The 16,982-nt window shown below is 33.9% G+C and overlaps 3 protein-coding genes across 4 annotated transcripts; 2 read left to right on the forward strand and 1 right to left on the reverse strand.

Annotated features, from left to right (window-relative positions):
* The first annotated feature begins 741 nt into the window (after positions 1-741).
* On the forward strand, positions 742-2,877 carry LOC106336376 (vesicle-associated protein 1-2). Its single transcript, XM_013775194.1, has 8 exons — positions 742-915; positions 1,031-1,101; positions 1,176-1,257; positions 1,348-1,463; positions 1,562-1,723; positions 1,833-1,883; positions 2,357-2,434; positions 2,534-2,877. The coding sequence occupies exons 1-8, from the start codon at positions 867-869 to the stop codon at positions 2,648-2,650; spliced, it is 726 nt and encodes a 241-aa protein (XP_013630648.1). The 5' UTR covers positions 742-866; the 3' UTR covers positions 2,651-2,877.
* Positions 2,878-2,966: 89 nt separating this feature from the next.
* On the forward strand, positions 2,967-5,311 carry LOC106336374 (phosphatidate cytidylyltransferase 4, chloroplastic). 2 transcript variants are annotated; one of them, XM_013775193.1, is made up of 8 exons: positions 2,967-3,436; positions 3,585-3,886; positions 3,955-4,145; positions 4,230-4,354; positions 4,427-4,560; positions 4,685-4,800; positions 4,881-4,919; positions 5,025-5,311. In XM_013775193.1, the coding sequence occupies exons 1-8, from the start codon at positions 3,173-3,175 to the stop codon at positions 5,072-5,074; spliced, it is 1,221 nt and encodes a 406-aa protein (XP_013630647.1). In that variant the 5' UTR covers positions 2,967-3,172; the 3' UTR covers positions 5,075-5,311. The 2 variants fall into 2 exon arrangements, with proteins under 2 accessions (XP_013630647.1, XP_013630646.1); XM_013775192.1 differs by having other exon boundaries at positions 4,881-5,311.
* A 4,536-nt stretch (positions 5,312-9,847) lies between these two features.
* LOC106336006 (scarecrow-like protein 27) lies at positions 9,848-11,923 on the reverse strand. Its single transcript, XM_013774713.1, has one exon. It carries the CDS (start codon positions 11,817-11,819, stop codon positions 10,017-10,019), a length of 1,803 nt encoding a protein of 600 aa, XP_013630167.1. The 5' UTR covers positions 11,820-11,923; the 3' UTR covers positions 9,848-10,016.
* Between the last annotated feature and the right edge of the window lie 5,059 nt (positions 11,924-16,982).

Genomic DNA, 16,982 nt, shown 5'->3' on the forward strand with positions numbered 1-16,982 from the left:
GACATTTAAAGGTAAAGTAATTAGTTAATTGGAAAAGATGGATTATCAACAAGAAAAGTGTTTTGAAGTCAAATTCGAAGAATATTATTCTCCATTTATTCAAAAACACAATATTAGTGGAGTCTTTGTATATACTTTGAATACCTGATCATGTATAGTTTAGTATTTTTTTTTTTTGGTTTAAAGATTGGTTTATGCCGTGTTTATGTTTGTATATAAACCCACTATTGCAAAAAATATTTTGCAGATTAATGAAAATGAAAATGAAATTGTTTACTCATAAACATTTTTCTCGCTTGAGTTTCAATTCTGCTTGCTCTGATGTAATTACTTAGACCATAATGGTTTGCTATATTTTTCACTCTAAAATAGAATAATTTTATAATAAAGTTACTTATACTCTAATTATACTTTATTTTAAAGTAAAAAAAGAGAACGATGAACAAAAAAAATAGTTATATATGGTAAATTCATTTTTTACTAGTATAGAGTGAAAAATAGAATATTATTGGAACATTTTTATTCAAAATTATATTTTAGAGTGGAAAGCATAATGGGATTGGAGATGACATTTTTTGAGAATACTCAAATAATATTTTTTGAGAATTAAAAAAGATTAGAGAAAGCTAAAATGGGGTCGTGGTTTAGCACCTCGTGTTCGCCGGTCAAAACTTTTTTAAAAACGCATTGCATTAAATGACAATTATACCCCCAAGATTAGTGACGCGCCTTGAATCAGAAGAAGGGCATATATCGTCTCCAGCCTTCAAAACAGACGCCAAAACAGACGACGACGACGACGACCACCACCACCACTCTTAACTCTAAACGATTGAACCGGTTAATTCGCCGGCGATCTTATCAGAATGAGTAACGCGCTTCTCGACATCGACCCTATCGACCTTCAATTCCCTTGTAAGCTCATATACATATCCGAATTTTCAATGATCTTCGCATGTCTTCCTCCTCCTTATAGATCTGCCTTTTTCCCGATTAGTTTTGATTGGTTGGTTTGGTGATTTGTACGTAGTTGAATTGAAGAAACTGATCTCCTGCTCTCTGTATTTGGCTAACAAGACGGACAATTATGTGGCCTTCAAGGTGAATGAATCCTTCTCAATTTCGAAGATTATCTTCTGTGTAACTTTAGGTTTTTTTCGATCTTCAATTGTTAGGTTAAAACGACGAATCCAAAGAAGTATTGTGTGAGGCCTAACACTGGCGTTGTTCATCCGAGATCCTCTTCTGAAGTTCTTGGTTAGATTGGTTTCCTCTGTTATATTGAGAAATTGCAGTTACTAGTTCTGAGATTAAATGTTTGAATGATTGTTTTCTTTTGGGAACTAGTGACCATGCAAGCGCAAAAGGAAGCTCCTGCTGATTTGCAGTGCAAGGACAAGTTCTTGCTTCAATGTGTTGTGGCTACTCCCGCTGTCACTCCCAAGGACGTTACTCCTGAGATGGTATTGGTTCTAAATGGGGACTTAACACTCATGTTTTCTGAGACTTAACACTGTGTTTTTCTTTTTCTTTTTCTTTTTTTCTGATGAACGCGCTGCAGTTTAGCAAAGAGGCAGGGCATCGAGTTGAGGAGACTAAATTGAGAGTTGTCTATGTTGATCCACCACGACCACCTTCACCCGTTCATGAAGGATCAGAAGAGGGCTCTTCGCCAAGAGCTTCTGTCTCCGACAATGGGAACAACGCTTCTGACTTTACTGCTGTAACTATACACCTCAGCTTCAATATCCAAGAAAATAGAACGCTTCTGGCTATGCTAGGCGCTTCCTTTTCTAATAATCCTGCTCATTTTCTTGTTTGTATTTATTTAGGCTCCAAGATTTAGCGTCAACAGGCTTGAACCTCAGGATAACCCTTCTGAGGTATTTTTATGAACTTTCTGATCTTTTGTACAAGCTGAGCTACCTTTGCATCTGAAAGAGTGTGCATGAGTATTAATTCTATCACTGCGGAATTATCTTTTTCTGTCAGGTCTTTTATAGATGTCTTTTTTATCTTATCCAGATCATTCTGCTTATTAGGAATTTAATGGCTCGCTTATTGTACATTTTGTTTTTAAGCTTGTTAGACCAAGAACTCTAATCTTTGTGTTTATCACCGTAAATACTTTTACCTTGTTTTTTTGCTTTGACCAATCTTTTATGTAGAGTTTGGTACCTCAATACCGTGGTCTAGAGGAATAAGGTGTCTTCTGATGTTGGATTTTAGCTTTCAGTTTATGCATTTGCAACAAACCTAGTAGCTACTAATTGGCAAAACTTACCCTTGTACTTAGGTGATATGGTCATTCCTGTTACATTTAAAAATTGATGACTATCGACTTGTGTGATTTCAGGCGAGAGCGCTCATCACGAGGCTCACCGAGGAAAAGAACTCTGCGGTTCAACTGAACAACAGACTTCAACAAGAATTGGTAAGGAACTTTCACCTGGTCCCGTGTATCTTTGAACTACCACCACCTACAAATTTGATAAGTCTTAACCATTTTCTTTTGTTTGTTTTGTGATTGCAGGAGCAGTTGAAGCGTGGAAGCAATAGAAGTCAGAGTGGTGGTGGAATCCCGTTCCTGTACGTTCTCCTAGTGGGACTTATCGGTCTAATCTTGGGATACATTATGAAGAGGACATGATCGCGCTGGAAAAACTATATACCACAAACCCACATCAAAAAGTGGCTTCGGCAAAATCAAAACTGTGTCAGAATGACATTCAGTCCTGTCTTATCGTCGTCATTTCACCTTTGGTTTTGAATCTTAAACCTAGTTGCGTTAGAGGATTGATTGTGTTACGGTTTTCGTTAGACTTGGAATTTTCTTCCTCTTTTTCAACTTTTGTAATCCGAAAGACATTTTGTTTCTGTGTGTTCTCTCCTCCTCTAACTTGTCGTCTCTGTTTTACTTGTAGACACAAATCCTCGCTGAACAATAAATAGTGCGAGGATTGTAAGACTCCACCTGAGTGAGAAGGTTTTAACAAACCGCTAATTTCACCTCGTACTTTCTCCTAGTTACTACGGTACAAAACTCGCCGAGTAATTCAGCTAATCACAGACACAGATTTTCCGACATGATGTGATTCAGAGATTGCGAGTTTCAAACAGAACACTTCCTTTTGTTCGGTCTTAATTTCCGTGTGTCACAGTTGAGAAAACAATGGCGTCTTTTGCTAAAGTCTGTACGTACAATAAGCCTGTACCGGTATTAACGACTTCTCTCTGTATATGCTCATGCCGTGTATCGACTAAGAAAACCCTAAATCTCCCACCTTTCTCCGATTATTCGAGCCTACGTGTGGTCCGTGATGCCAAAACCAAACCTTTGTTTCGTTCCCGCCTTGGTAGAATTTCTGTTGAACGGCGTTTCCTCACGGCCGTTACTCGAGCTGAATCGAACCAGCTTGGTGATGACAACTCAGAGGTAATAGTAACTTTATATGCTCCCAAGAATCTATTTTAGATATAAAGATTCAATTTTTAAGATTAGTTTATGAAATTGAGGGTAGTCACTTTGTCTGATTCAATGAGCCTTCGCTGATTCCTCTCAAAGTTTCCATCTTTTTTGTTAGGGAGTTGATAGAAGAATCCAGGATTTGCAGAATGTTGAAGAAGAAGAAGAGAAGCAGAAGAAAGCAAGCCAGCTTAAGAAAAGAGTCATCTTTGGTGTCGCCATTGGATTACCTGTTGGAGGTGTTGTCTTAGCTGGAGGATGGGTTTTCACATTAGCCTTGGCAGCTTCTGTTTTCATCGGTTCTCGTGAATATTTCGAGCTCGTTAGAAGTAGAGGCATAGCTAAAGGAATGACTCCACCTCCTAGATACGTATCTCGTTTTTGCTCGGTTATATGTGCTCTTATGCCCATACTTACACTGTAAGTTCAATATCTCTTGTTCCTGTTAACCATTTTGACTGCTTCTTGAGACTGAGTTTCTTGTTTAGGTACTATGGTAACATTGATATATGGGTGACATGCGCAGCGTTTGTTGTTGCAATGGCTTTGTTAGTACAGAGAGGAAACCCACGTTTTTCTCAGCTTAGTAGTACAATGTTTGGTTTGTTTTACTGTGGTTATCTCCCTTGTTTCTGGGTTAAGCTTCGTTGTGGTTTAGCTGCTCCTGCGCTCAACACTGGCAAGCTCTCTCTCACCTCTTTTTCTCCCTCCTTTTATATCTCAAAAACATAAAGATCTTTGAGACTTTCTCCTCCTTTCTTAGGAATTGCAAGGACTTGGCCAATTTTTCTTGGTGGTCCACCTCAGTGGACAGTTGGACTTGTGGCAACGTTGATTTCATTCAGTGGTGTGATTGCCACAGACACATTTGCTTTCCTCGGTGGCAAGGTAAACAATAAAGCTTTTTTTTTAACTAGTGAAACCGCTCTCAATCTGAGTTTAACAATAGAGAAGTTGCAGGCTTTTGGTAGGACACCTCTGACTAGTATTAGTCCCAAAAAGACATGGGAAGGGACTTTTGCTGGATTTGTTGGCTGTATAGTCATTACCATTCTACTCTCTAATTCTCTGTCTTGGCCTCGATCTCTTTTCAGGTTACTTAGTTTTTTATCTCTCTATCTAATCTCAGTTTCTTTCTTTTTTTGTGATAAAAAAACCTCAGTTTCTTTCTTATCATCTCTCTGTTTGTAAATACTTTATTTGATTTGTTTACCTCAGCTCCATTGCTTTTGGGTTTATTAACTTCTTTGGGTCAGTCTTTGGTGATCTTACTGAATCAATGATCAAACGTGATGCTGGCGTCAAAGACTCTGGTTCACTTATCCCTGGACATGGTAAGAATCTCCCCACTTAACATACTAATACATAGATCATTCACAGCTCCTCTTAATAAATCTCTTTGTCCATGGTGCAGGTGGAATATTGGACAGGGTTGATAGTTACATTTTCACCGGTGCGTTAGCTTTCTCGTTCATCAAAACATCCCTTAGACTTTACGGAGTTTGATGATTACTGTAGCTTCAAGAAAATTTACAAGTGGTTCCTCCGTACAATGTAGCTGTGAAAAAGAAAAAATATGGTGCAGTGTTCAGTGTTGTTGCCATTTGAGAGATGCAGAAGACTTGTAGGAGGTGAAAAGCAGAGCCTATGTGACTATCTGGTTCAGTGCAACTACCGGTTTGGGTTTGGTTAATGTTTGACAGTTGAGTTGCCAAAGAAAGTCAGGCTTTAATTAGTAATTTATTTTTGTATTTATAGGAATTTAGTACTCCATGTATAAATGTGATAAATTCTTAAGAACTCTTTTTATATTTAATGAAGAACTATATGATAGTTTGACCTTAACTATATATTACACTAAAATTATTACATGATTAACGGCCGAATTGCAATTATTTTGATGGTGATGGGTCTACCACCACTCAACCATTGACGCTGTTCTACAAAGACAATGGATTTGATTTTTCATTTATTGTTTCTATAAAATGAACCTTTTGTTATAGAATACTCCTAGATTTTGATCTATGCGCCCGCACGGGTATTAGTTTTCATTTTTGAAATTATTAATATGATAATTAGTTCTCGTGATTGATGATTAAGTTTTTTTTTTTGAAACTATATAATAATTTATTTTCAATAAACCAATAAATTAATCTGATAATTTAATCCATCTCCCAATTTTTCTTGTACTTGCAAAGTCAATTTTTATATTTTATATTTTTCTTTAGTAAATAGAAGATTACAATCTTTTAAATATATTTGGTAGCTAAGTTTTAGGAAAATTCGAATATAATTTTTTTATGGAAAATGATATCTAACATTAATTAGAGTTTAAGTAAAAAAGTAGTGGCATTTGTTGTAATTAAAAGATAGTTCAAGGGTTAATTTATATCTGTAATTTTGTTTTAATAGATTAGATTATATTATAAGTTAGAATGGACATTTCTGGTATCGATTCGGTTTGGTTCAAGTATTTTATATATCGGGTAGGGTGGATAGATGATCTACTTATTATTTAATCATTTTTGGTTCAAGTTCAATTCGAGTAACTCTAGGTTCAGTTCGGTTCGGATAATAGAATTAGAAATCATAAAATACCCAAAAAATTTTGGTTCTCATTTTGTTTCGTCTCATGTTTGGTTATTTCGAGTAGTTCAGGTAGTTTAGGTTAAATAACAGATATTTTGGATAAAATATCGAATAATAATGATGATTTAGATTAAAAAATTTGGATATACTTTGGATAAAAATATCTGGATAGTTTCAGATGCTTTTAAATTGTTCAAATATTTTATAATAATTAATATTTTACGTATTCGGGTATCCGTTCGGTTCTCGGTTCGATTCGGTGATTTTGGATATATAAATTTTGGAACCATTCGGTTATTTAAAAAAATTGGTACGGTTTCAGATTCGAGTATTTTGGTTCGGTTGTGGTATTTTTGCTCATGCTTATTAAAACCACTAGGTGGGTTGCCCCGCACTTGCGGGTTTAATAATTTTACAAAAAATTATAAATAAATTTATTATCAATTCAAAAACTATTAGAATCAGTTATTTTTTTGCTTTTAAAATATTTAATAATGAATTAAATTTTTAAATTTTTATATATAATAGTTTGTTCACTTTAATAAAATATATTTTATTAAAACAGATTTGAAAACATTCATATATACATAAAACTAAATACATAAATTTATATTTATTATAAAAATATTATGATGTAAAATATTTTTTGGATAACATATATATTTTAAATCTTAAATTTTTTTACTTTTTAAATACATTAAAATATAATATTTTAGGATATCAACACAAAATATATAAAAATTATCTTTTTATTTGTAAAGTACATTTAATATTTAGATAACTTTTATTATATCAATTTAAATGAATTATCTGGTTTAATAAATTTAAAATTCGTTTTTATTTATGGCTAATTTTTATATTATTAATTTATAATCAATAATCTAATCTAATAAATAAATTTAATAATTCACTAAGGGTAACAATGATTTTAGCCACTCTAAGTTTTAACGTGAGAGCTCTATTATAAAAAATTAATTCGCAAATAATAGTATAGATAGTAAATGAATAAAATATTTTCAAATTTAATATTAAAAATATTACAAAAGTTATATTACATAGGAGTTTAGAAATTAAGGTATATATACAAAACACTTTACTAAATTTAGATCACTAAGAAATAGAAAACTATGGATTGTATGTGTTAAAAATAGAATACATTACGATATGATTAACATATTTAAAATCTACCGAAAACCGATGACCACAAAGATGCACTCAATATCTTTGAATTACTTTCATCATATATATTACGTGTAGATTTTGCTGACGTTAAATAAGGAAGTCAGTTCAAATATAATTATTGTTGCTGATTTCTATAGTTAATAATAAAAAAAAATGGTAAACAATTTTTGGAAAAGAGAACGTGAAAGCTCCGGTGGTCACGCGCTTTGAAAATCTGGTGTGGTGCGGATTCGAATTTGGATCTTTTGGAGATGCACGAAACGCCTTGACCACTCGACCAAAGACGTGTGGTTATAGTTAATAATCAATTTAGGAAATGTGTAAATAAAATAGGAAAAAACAACTAATAATGAAAGATAAGTTTATTAATTACTTCAATAACATTCTATTGTAAATAAATAGTAAATCTTAGGGTTAATTTATTATTTGTAATTCTGTTTTAATAAATTATATATAAAAACTAAAATGAGGTATTGAGAAAGGAAAGTCAGAAAGAGTGACTAAAAATATGTAGGGTTGATAGAGAATGCGTTGTTCCCAAGCAGACTTTTAAAATCGTGTGACGAAAAAAAGTAGATTAATTTACTTAAAGAATCAAAAGATAAAGAGAGATGAGAGAACGAAGAAATGATTGGGAAGAAGAAGATATTGGTGGAGCCAAGATATCGGTGGAGCCATGGAGCGAGAGCATCAGCTTAAGATTTTGTATCTATCAAAGTTTATTCCTTTCTTATGAAATGCCACATTAATTTGTATACTTTAAACCATGTTCTTTAACATTTTGTAGAAGTGTAAAACTATGGAAACTTAACCAGCGGCCTTGGACTAGTGGTACTTGAGGGGAAAACCCCCAATACGGTACCCTCAGTTCGAGTCCGCTGGCCACCCGGGCTAGGGTTAAATTCCAAGAATACGTGGAGTGCCGTGAGCCTCGCGGGAATAGTCGGTTGACCACGGTCGACGGAAACTCGCGGTTACCTTAAAAAAAAAAAAAAAAAAATTATAAAACACTGTTTGTAAAACCACATGCTGTACATCTAAAATGAAGTCTTTACTTCAATAATTATAAATCTATTTAATATCTTATAAAATTACAAAGTCTTAACATTTTAATTAATTAATATTTCAATTTATTTGATAGTTAGAAGCATTAATGCATAGTTTACAAAATATTTTTCATAGTTTACTAAAATCATTTAATACATAATCTATGGGGAAAATTTTTCACACGAATTATATTATATCTTAATTCATGATGAATTATTTGTGTGATGTAATGTTTGTAAGCACGTATGTGTGCATGAACCGGTGGTTCTTAATTAATTCGCAAAGTAAAATTATGAAGCTTTCTTTGGCAGTCATGGAGACAAAAGTGTCTGTTGTCGGTTCGGCTCCATGATAATTCACGTTATTATATTTCTAGTTTAAATTCTCATATCTTATTGATGACTGTTTAGTTTTAAAGCTGCAATAACTAAAGCTGATGATGCTTTTTTATATTGTCAAAAAGCTGATAATTTCGAAATTAGGAAACCAAAACAAACAAACAAAATTTCATACAAAGTAACATGCAAACCTCGATCCGCTACTGGAGAGCCTAGAACAAGATTACAGACCATTATCGAGTGTTTTAATAGTTCGGTAAGATGCTAGTGGATTAGATATCGATCTTATCTTAGTAAACAAAGACGACAATTATTGATATAAATAGATATGCAGGGTTAATAATTATACTATTTGTTTCTTTAATCCAGCCAATGCACAAAACTACACGTTTTAAAGAAATTTTAATTCTCTTACACCGACGTCATAAAACTAGATCGATCTTAATTTAACGAAGCGGTTGGTCCCAAATCAAGACCGTCCAATTTAGTTAACATATAAAAGTTCAATAACCAAAAACTATATAATATTAAGCACCAATGACTATAGGCCCATGTGAGTTCACGAATAAAAGTCGAATTACATGTTCACGGAGTATATGATATACCTTAAAGCTAAAAGCTTAGGAATACAGTTAAGGGGTATATTTTTTAATCCTTCAATTAATATTAAACAAATTGTACGTAAATTAAAGTCTTAACCTTTTCTATGACAGAAAACAAATAATTTATGTTAGGGACCCAAGACGATTAAACAAACATTCAACCTTGGAAGCTCCAAAAACCAAACGAGAAACGAATTGGCTCAACTTTGTGGTTGTAAAAATTTATTACTTTATAGAAATGTGTTATAACAGTATCTCTTGCATGTACCGTGAGTATTTCTCTATCTCTTGTCACATTCCAAAGGTAAGATAAAGTTGTCGTTGATTGTTATTTATGTGTATTGTATATCAGTTTTCACCATATATGTAATCATGTATGAACTTAACACTAGAATAAGCTCTTAGACATAGTTTTCCACAAGTCTTATTCAAGTAAATAACTAGAAGGCAATCAATATTAAAAGAAACAATAGTCCAAATTAGACTGTTTATACAGCTAAACTATACACTCAAGTCCCCTCAAAGCAAAATATAAGCTATCTGATTTGAAATAACTATCCCTTGCAATTTCTATATTTGGATGAGAGATCTATTGATTGCATAAACTAAAAAGGACCAAAATAGAATCGAACAAAAGGAGATTTTTGATTATATATCCTTACTTCCTTCAAGTGTCAACACCACAGTTGAAACTAAGAACAACATTGAACAAGATAGCATATCATTTAAGAAAAAAAGAGATTGAAATCATGAAAGAAACATAAAAATCAGCTGAGATTCATTTGGTTTCTTCTAACATTTCCAAGCAGAGACAGTAACAAGTTCTTTCCTCTGCCAACACATGACAAGTGAAGACTGTCTTTTCTCAACATGAAACCCTCTCACCGGATTCCTCTGCATCAAACACTCCGCCTGAGTCTCCGCCGTCTGACTCAAACTCGCCGGAGTAAACCCACATTGTGTAAACAAGCTTCTCCACGGCGGTGATCTGTCAATCCAACGGTGTCGTTTCACCAAAAGCTTCTCGATAGAAGGTCGCACCCAAAACCTCTCAACACTCGAATCCTCTTGGCTTTGATTGGCGTCGAGAGACTCGAGCAGAGTGGTGTGGTACTGAAGCGCGTGGATCACGGCGTTAGGAAACGGCGCGTCGTTACGGTCACACCCTCTATCTGAACAAACGACGACGTTTGGGGATATCTGTTTAAGAAAACGGAGGATTAACGGAAGGTAACCGGAGACGACGGAGCTTACAGGAAGATTCACTGCGACTGCTTCTTTCTCCGATGAACGGAGAGAGAGCGGCCAGTAAGCTGGGTTCAGAAGAAGCTCGAGACTCAACAACTCCATTTCAAACGGAATCTCGAGCTCTCCGGCGAAGCTTCGGAGATTCTCCTCGGTGAATCTGAGCTCAAACTCGTCGGAGACTGTAGAAGGAGGAGGAGCAAAGACGGTTACTTTAAGACACGACCCTCTTTTCCTTGCAAGTTCCTGCATTAAAGACGACCATTGTCCTCCGTATCCAACATCGAAATCGATAATGTGGATCCGCTCGAAGCCCAACTCGAGAATCGATTGGTTCGCCGTGAAGTTGACGAACTGGAGAAACGGCGACGTTTCGGAGAAGGTTCTGTAAGCTGCGATTCTGAGGATGAGATTCTCCGGCGTGAGTAACGGTGGTGCTGCGTCGTGGATGAGAGAGAGGAGAGCTTCGGAGATGTGGGAAGCTGCTCTTTGAAACGGAGCTTTGTTGTTGTAGCTGCTGCTGCTGAGATGGTGATTGAGCCGCGCCAATATCCCTTGCGCGAGAATGGTGTGGTCGCCGGTGGTTGCTATTAGCTCCGCCGCGTTTAAGAGCTGTCCGATGATGACTGACTGGTCATCACCAGCTATCCCCAGCGGCGGAACCGGAACCAAAGCCGCCGCGGGTGAAGAAGAAGATATTTGTTGGGGGTGATACTGAACCGGAAACTGGTATTGCTGAACCGGAACCGGATCGGAAAACGGGAAAACCGGTTGATGAGATCCGGAATTGAATCGTTTCGTAGGCGGAGACGAAGGAGGATTAGAGAACAACGATTCTTGATTCGGAATCTGATGAGTTTGCTCGTTAAACGGGAAGCCGCATGATAGCAAAGGATTCGAACCATCACTTACCGGAGCTGAACCGGATCCGAAACCGAAACCCGGGTCGAGAACACCGAATCCTGAAACCGGGTCCATGATAAGCCTCAAGATGCTCTGTTCTTGATCAGGAGAGATAACTCCGTCGAGATCGTCCAAGCCTATTTGACTACATTTATCATCGCCAGCTGTTGTGGTGGCGGTGGCGGTGACGGCACCACCGCCGTGAGGGGAAGACAGCGTCGTGTTGGTGGTGGTCGAAGAGTGAGAAGCGAGAGGACTAGGGCTCCTTAAAGCGTCGAGAACAGACGTTGGTTCTTGTAAACCACCACGGAAAACATAACCAAGATCTTCTCGTTCTTCTTCGATTCCGGTTTTGTCTTGATTAAACCGTATTTTGTGAGAATCTGAGTAGAAAGAAGAAACACTGAACACCCCCTCCCCTTGAAATCTTTCAAAGGATAAGGGCATGGCCTCATACACAGTAACGAAGAAAAACTTATTAGAGAGAGATCTCAGAACAGAACAGGAAGACAACAAAAGAAGAAGAGAGAGAGGGGGTGCGGTTTGTGTAATGAAGAAATATTATTATTTTGTTTCGTTTTTATTATTTTGTTTTGCTTCTCCTTCCTCCTCTATGTGTGGCCCGTGTCTGTAGATGTACTTATCTACATATGTACCGTGTTCTCGTGCCATCGTTGTCGTCTCTCTTCGCAATACGCAGCGCGTGACTCTACTCTCTCTAAAGTCATTTTCCTCTCTTTATTTTAGTCACCATATTTGTCTTATAAGCTGTCAAATTTTTAGTTTTTTGTTGCTTTGTTTTGGAATGTTGCCCTGTATGGTATTTATATAAATCACCCTCGCCACTTTCTAGTGGGTTAAATTAATTAAATGGCTCCTATGTGGGCTCAACAAAAAAAAAAACAATTGTAAATCTTATTTCCCTGCCTACCTACTTACTTGTAAATTTTATAAACAACAAAGTACTAATAGTTATATTCAAAAAAAAAACAAAGTACTAATAGTTGGTAAGCATTTTGTAGGGTTTTAAACTTCGTAAACTAAATCATTAATGATGATATAATATGATAAAATTCGGCTGATAAATCAAATTTTGAAGTTTGAAGATTCATTTGAAGTATTGGTTATATGATCTTTAACAAAAAGCTATGGTTACATGATTTTGTTGATCAAGATTTTAATTCAGTAATATATAAAACATAAGATTAACATAATAAACAGGTCAGTAAAAAGCAAAACATGTAGTCGATTGTTGAAACAAGAGTTGTCTAATATTTGTCATAACGAGAATTGAAATTCATTATATATTACTAAACAAACATGTTTGCCATTTTTATTTTAGACAAAATGCTATATGTTATTTTCCAGCATTGAAATGAAAACATATATACAAAAATCAGAAGAAAATAAATTCAAGCACACAATTCAAAAAGTAAATTACAACAAAGTGTTTTTTCTTTTGATAATTTCAAATTTTTACAACTTTCAACGTGCTTTACATAGGCAAATACTTTTTTCAAAAATAATGAAAAAGAGGCGCGTAAAAAAATCATTGATCTGAAAGACTGAAACAGTGTTATTAAAAAGAAAATCTTACAAATGCCGAGGAAGCAGAGCAAAAAGACGAAACTGACGCAGTGTTTCATTACTACTTATTTACGTGAATTCCCAATTCTATCCTCTTATACCAGCGAGAGACACTACAAAGGAAGCATATTATGGTAATTTCAGGGGAAACAACTCTGGCAGGTTGGCTTTGGGCCTTGTTTTCGAAACTAAATCCGACGGACTGGTGCTCTATTTGAGTGTCTCTCTGTGTAGCTTTTTGAAGATTTTTTTTGAAAACATCGAGACGAACTCTTTCAACGGCTGTGATTCTTTGTCTATCCATAGATCCAGTGGCTCTAAATTATGTTGGAAGTATTCATCTTTTTGTATTGCTTTTCTAAATAAAATCTGAGATGGGGGTTGTGTCTATTACTTTAACTCGTGGTTAAAAAGTTGTTAATGATAGCATGTGTTTGTTAAATAATTAACATTATTTTATTGGGACTTTTATCAATGCATGTTTTGGAAATAATTCCCAATTTGTATTGTTTCGTTTCGTTTTATGTTTTGAGGTTTTTGTTGTCCAAAAAAAAAGAATGTTTTGAGGTTTTAAGGAAATACTTCCATTTTGCGTGGAAACAAAGATGTAGCGTTTCACTTTGTTGTTTAAAGATCAATTTGTATGATTTAACAATGATCATTTAATGTATTAGTCCTGGTCAATGGAGATGACAATGCTATGCCCAAAAACTTCAACGCACTATAAAAATAAAAATTCATTTAAATAATGAAGCGTTAATTATTATGTTAATGTTGTCTACCGTTAATAATACAGCAAAAAAATTATACTATAATCGATGAAAGTACAAAACAAAAACGTAAGAATAAATTATTTACATTAGGTATAAGATATTGTCGACACTAAACAACTGTGTTGGAAATGAAACTTTTTTTTAGCTATAAAACAGTTTATTTTCTTGCCAACATAAATCAATTTAATCGCACGGTCCCAATATGTTGTTTACAATTTCTAAGAAAATTCGTGGTAGTGAAACACCTCGATGATATAACATGGATCACGCTAACATATTGTTTATTCCACTAAAAAACACTATACAACCATAAAATATAGTACTAACATTACTAATAATCAAGTGGTCCATATATGAAAGTGGAGTAAATGAAAATCAAGTAAGGAGAAGTGCAGCTGGATTTTCCAAGACAAGATTGAAAATTTTGGTTGCTTGTGTATGAATGTAAAGTAGACATGGTTATTAAGTTATTATTATGTGACAGAATTGCATTAAACGAACCATTATACATATAGTACTCCTATCTTGAACCAGTAATGATCAGAACATTTAAAACAATTATATTGAGCATTGTCATTATGAGAGACATGGTTTATTTCCCAAGACAAACCACAAACCTCCATGTGAGTTTCCACCACTATTGTAACTCTGTCTTAAAACAAAATGTGTGTCGCATTAAATTATTTTTTCGTGGCTTTCTGTTATTTTCAGAATGCAAATTACCAACTTGCTTATTCAATCTTTAGGAGTGGTGACTAGCTTAAGAAGGGACACCACTAACGTGCCACTTGTGTAGATATTGACGTATGTATGTAAAATTATATTTCCTGCTCCCTCTATTCCTATTCCTAAATACTTAAAAACACACATATTAAAAAAATTATTTTTTATCTAAAATTATCATTAAAACTATAAAATTAAAACTATAAATTAATGATATTTAACCAATTGTAAAATAGACTATTAAAATGTGATTGAATAATAAAGTAAAAATTATCTGGAAAAATGAAAACATCTTATATATTAGAACATTAAAATTCTATAAAACATCATACATTTAGGAACAATATTATTTTACATTTTAAATTTTAGATTTCAAATTCTTAATAGCATATCTTTAAAACCCAGCTTCAAACTTAGGGGCATTTGCGTTGAGGACCTTGAGGTTGTTATATATCACTTTCTATTCCCAATTGATAATAAAATCTACTTATATAATTTTATTAGTAGTTTAATTTACTCATTCGGAATATCATTAATAAATCAAGATGAACATATACGTATTTATACTGATGCTATGTTCCTAGTTAAATGTTTGATACAATAATGGTCTCTTTTGTCAACGACCAACACAACAACACAAGAGATGGTTAACGATTAATACGTAAACTAAAACTTAAGTATTATTGCTAAAATCTAGGGTTAGTTGAAATAAAAAAGTACAAAACTATATGATGCACTATTACACACATAACAAATTCTCCATTAATCATTTGGTAATGACGAAGATAAGCTATTATATACTCCATATATCAAACCCTTTTTTCATCTGTCGAAAATGTTAATAACGTCGCTTAATATTTATATTGCTAAAGATTTCAAGTTTTATGTACCTAATACCCATGGCCTAATACTAAGAGTATCTCCGAACAATTTTTTGGTAGAGCCCTCGAAATAATATAATTTTGATGATCGAATGACTCTATAGAATCATCCAGATGAGCGAATAGGCACGAGTAGACGGTAACGAAGTCGCAAACCCTAGTTATAACTATTCAAAGGAGTGGTGACTGGCAGTGGCGGACCCACGTTAAAAGATGGGGTGTCACATGACACCCCTTAAAGCTGAATAAATATGTGTTTTGTATCGTTGAACAATAGAATTTATCTAGTTCTGCTGGTAAAATACCCTTAGTGACACCCCTAAACCCAGGTTCAAAGGCTACTATTGCCACTTTTACATTTTTTTCATCGCCTCTGCGTCCCGTCCCCCCCCCTGGTGACTGGTGCATGAACGGGAGAGTCGTATCATGTTTGTTTTGTAGCAATACTTGGACACGTATGTATTATAGAGGGAGAAATTCTTTCACCATAGTGTTTAGGGAGAAATTCTTTCCCCAACCAATAGTGTTTAAGTATTTAATATTTGATATCTTTTAAAAAATGAAACAAAATTGAATTTCCAAATAAGATTATATTTTTAAAATAAAACAATAAAAATACATAAAAATAATTACAAAAAATAAATAAATAAATATTGTTAAAACGTTAGCAAAATACTAAATCCTATACCCTAAATCCTAAACTCCAAACCCTAAATTATAAACCTTAAATCTTGGATAAACCGTAAACTATTGAAAAATTTTAAACCATAAATCATACATTAAAAACTAAATCTTAATAACACTAAACCCTAAACCCTAATCACTAAACCCTAAACCCATGGATAAACCATGAACCCTCGGATAAATCATAAACTCTAAATCAAAAATATTTAAAATTAAACCCTAGAGTTTATGATTTATCCAAGGGTTCAGAGTTTACCCAAGAGTTTAGGGTTTAGTGATTAGGATTTAGGGTTTAGTGTTATTAAAATTTAGTTTTTAATGTATGATTTAGGGTTTAAAATTTTCCAGCGGTTTAGAGTTTATCCAAAGTTTAAGGTTTAACGTTTAGGGTTTAGGGTTTAGGGTTTAGGATTTAGGGTATAGGGTTTAGTATTTTGCCGAAAACTTGACAATATTAATTAATTTATTTTTTTTAACTATTTTTATGTATTTTTATTATTTTATTTTAAAAATATAATCTAATTTGGATATTCAATTCTATATCCAACCAACCAATAGTGTTTGACTATTTAATATTTGATATCTTTTAAAAAGGAAACAAAATTGAATTTCTAAATAAGATTATATTTTTAAAATAAAATAATAAAAATACATAAAAATAGTTACAAAAAATAAATAAATAAATATTGTTAAACCGTTAGCAAAATACTAAATCCTATACCCTGAATCCTAAACCCCAAACCCTAAATTATAAACCTTAAATCTTGGATAAACCGTAAACCATTGGAAAATTTTAAACCATAAATCATACATTAAAAACTAAATCTTAATAACACTAAACCCTAAACCCTAAACCCTTGGATAAACCATGAACCCTCGGATAAATTATAAACTCTAAATCAAAAATATTTAAAATTAAACCCTAGAGTTTATGATTTATCCGAGGGTTCAGAGTTTACCCA

The sequence above is a fragment of the Brassica oleracea genome, chromosome C3 (genome assembly GCF_000695525.1).
Source record: "Brassica oleracea var. oleracea cultivar TO1000 chromosome C3, BOL, whole genome shotgun sequence".
Lineage (NCBI taxonomy): Eukaryota > Viridiplantae > Streptophyta > Magnoliopsida > Brassicales > Brassicaceae > Brassica > Brassica oleracea.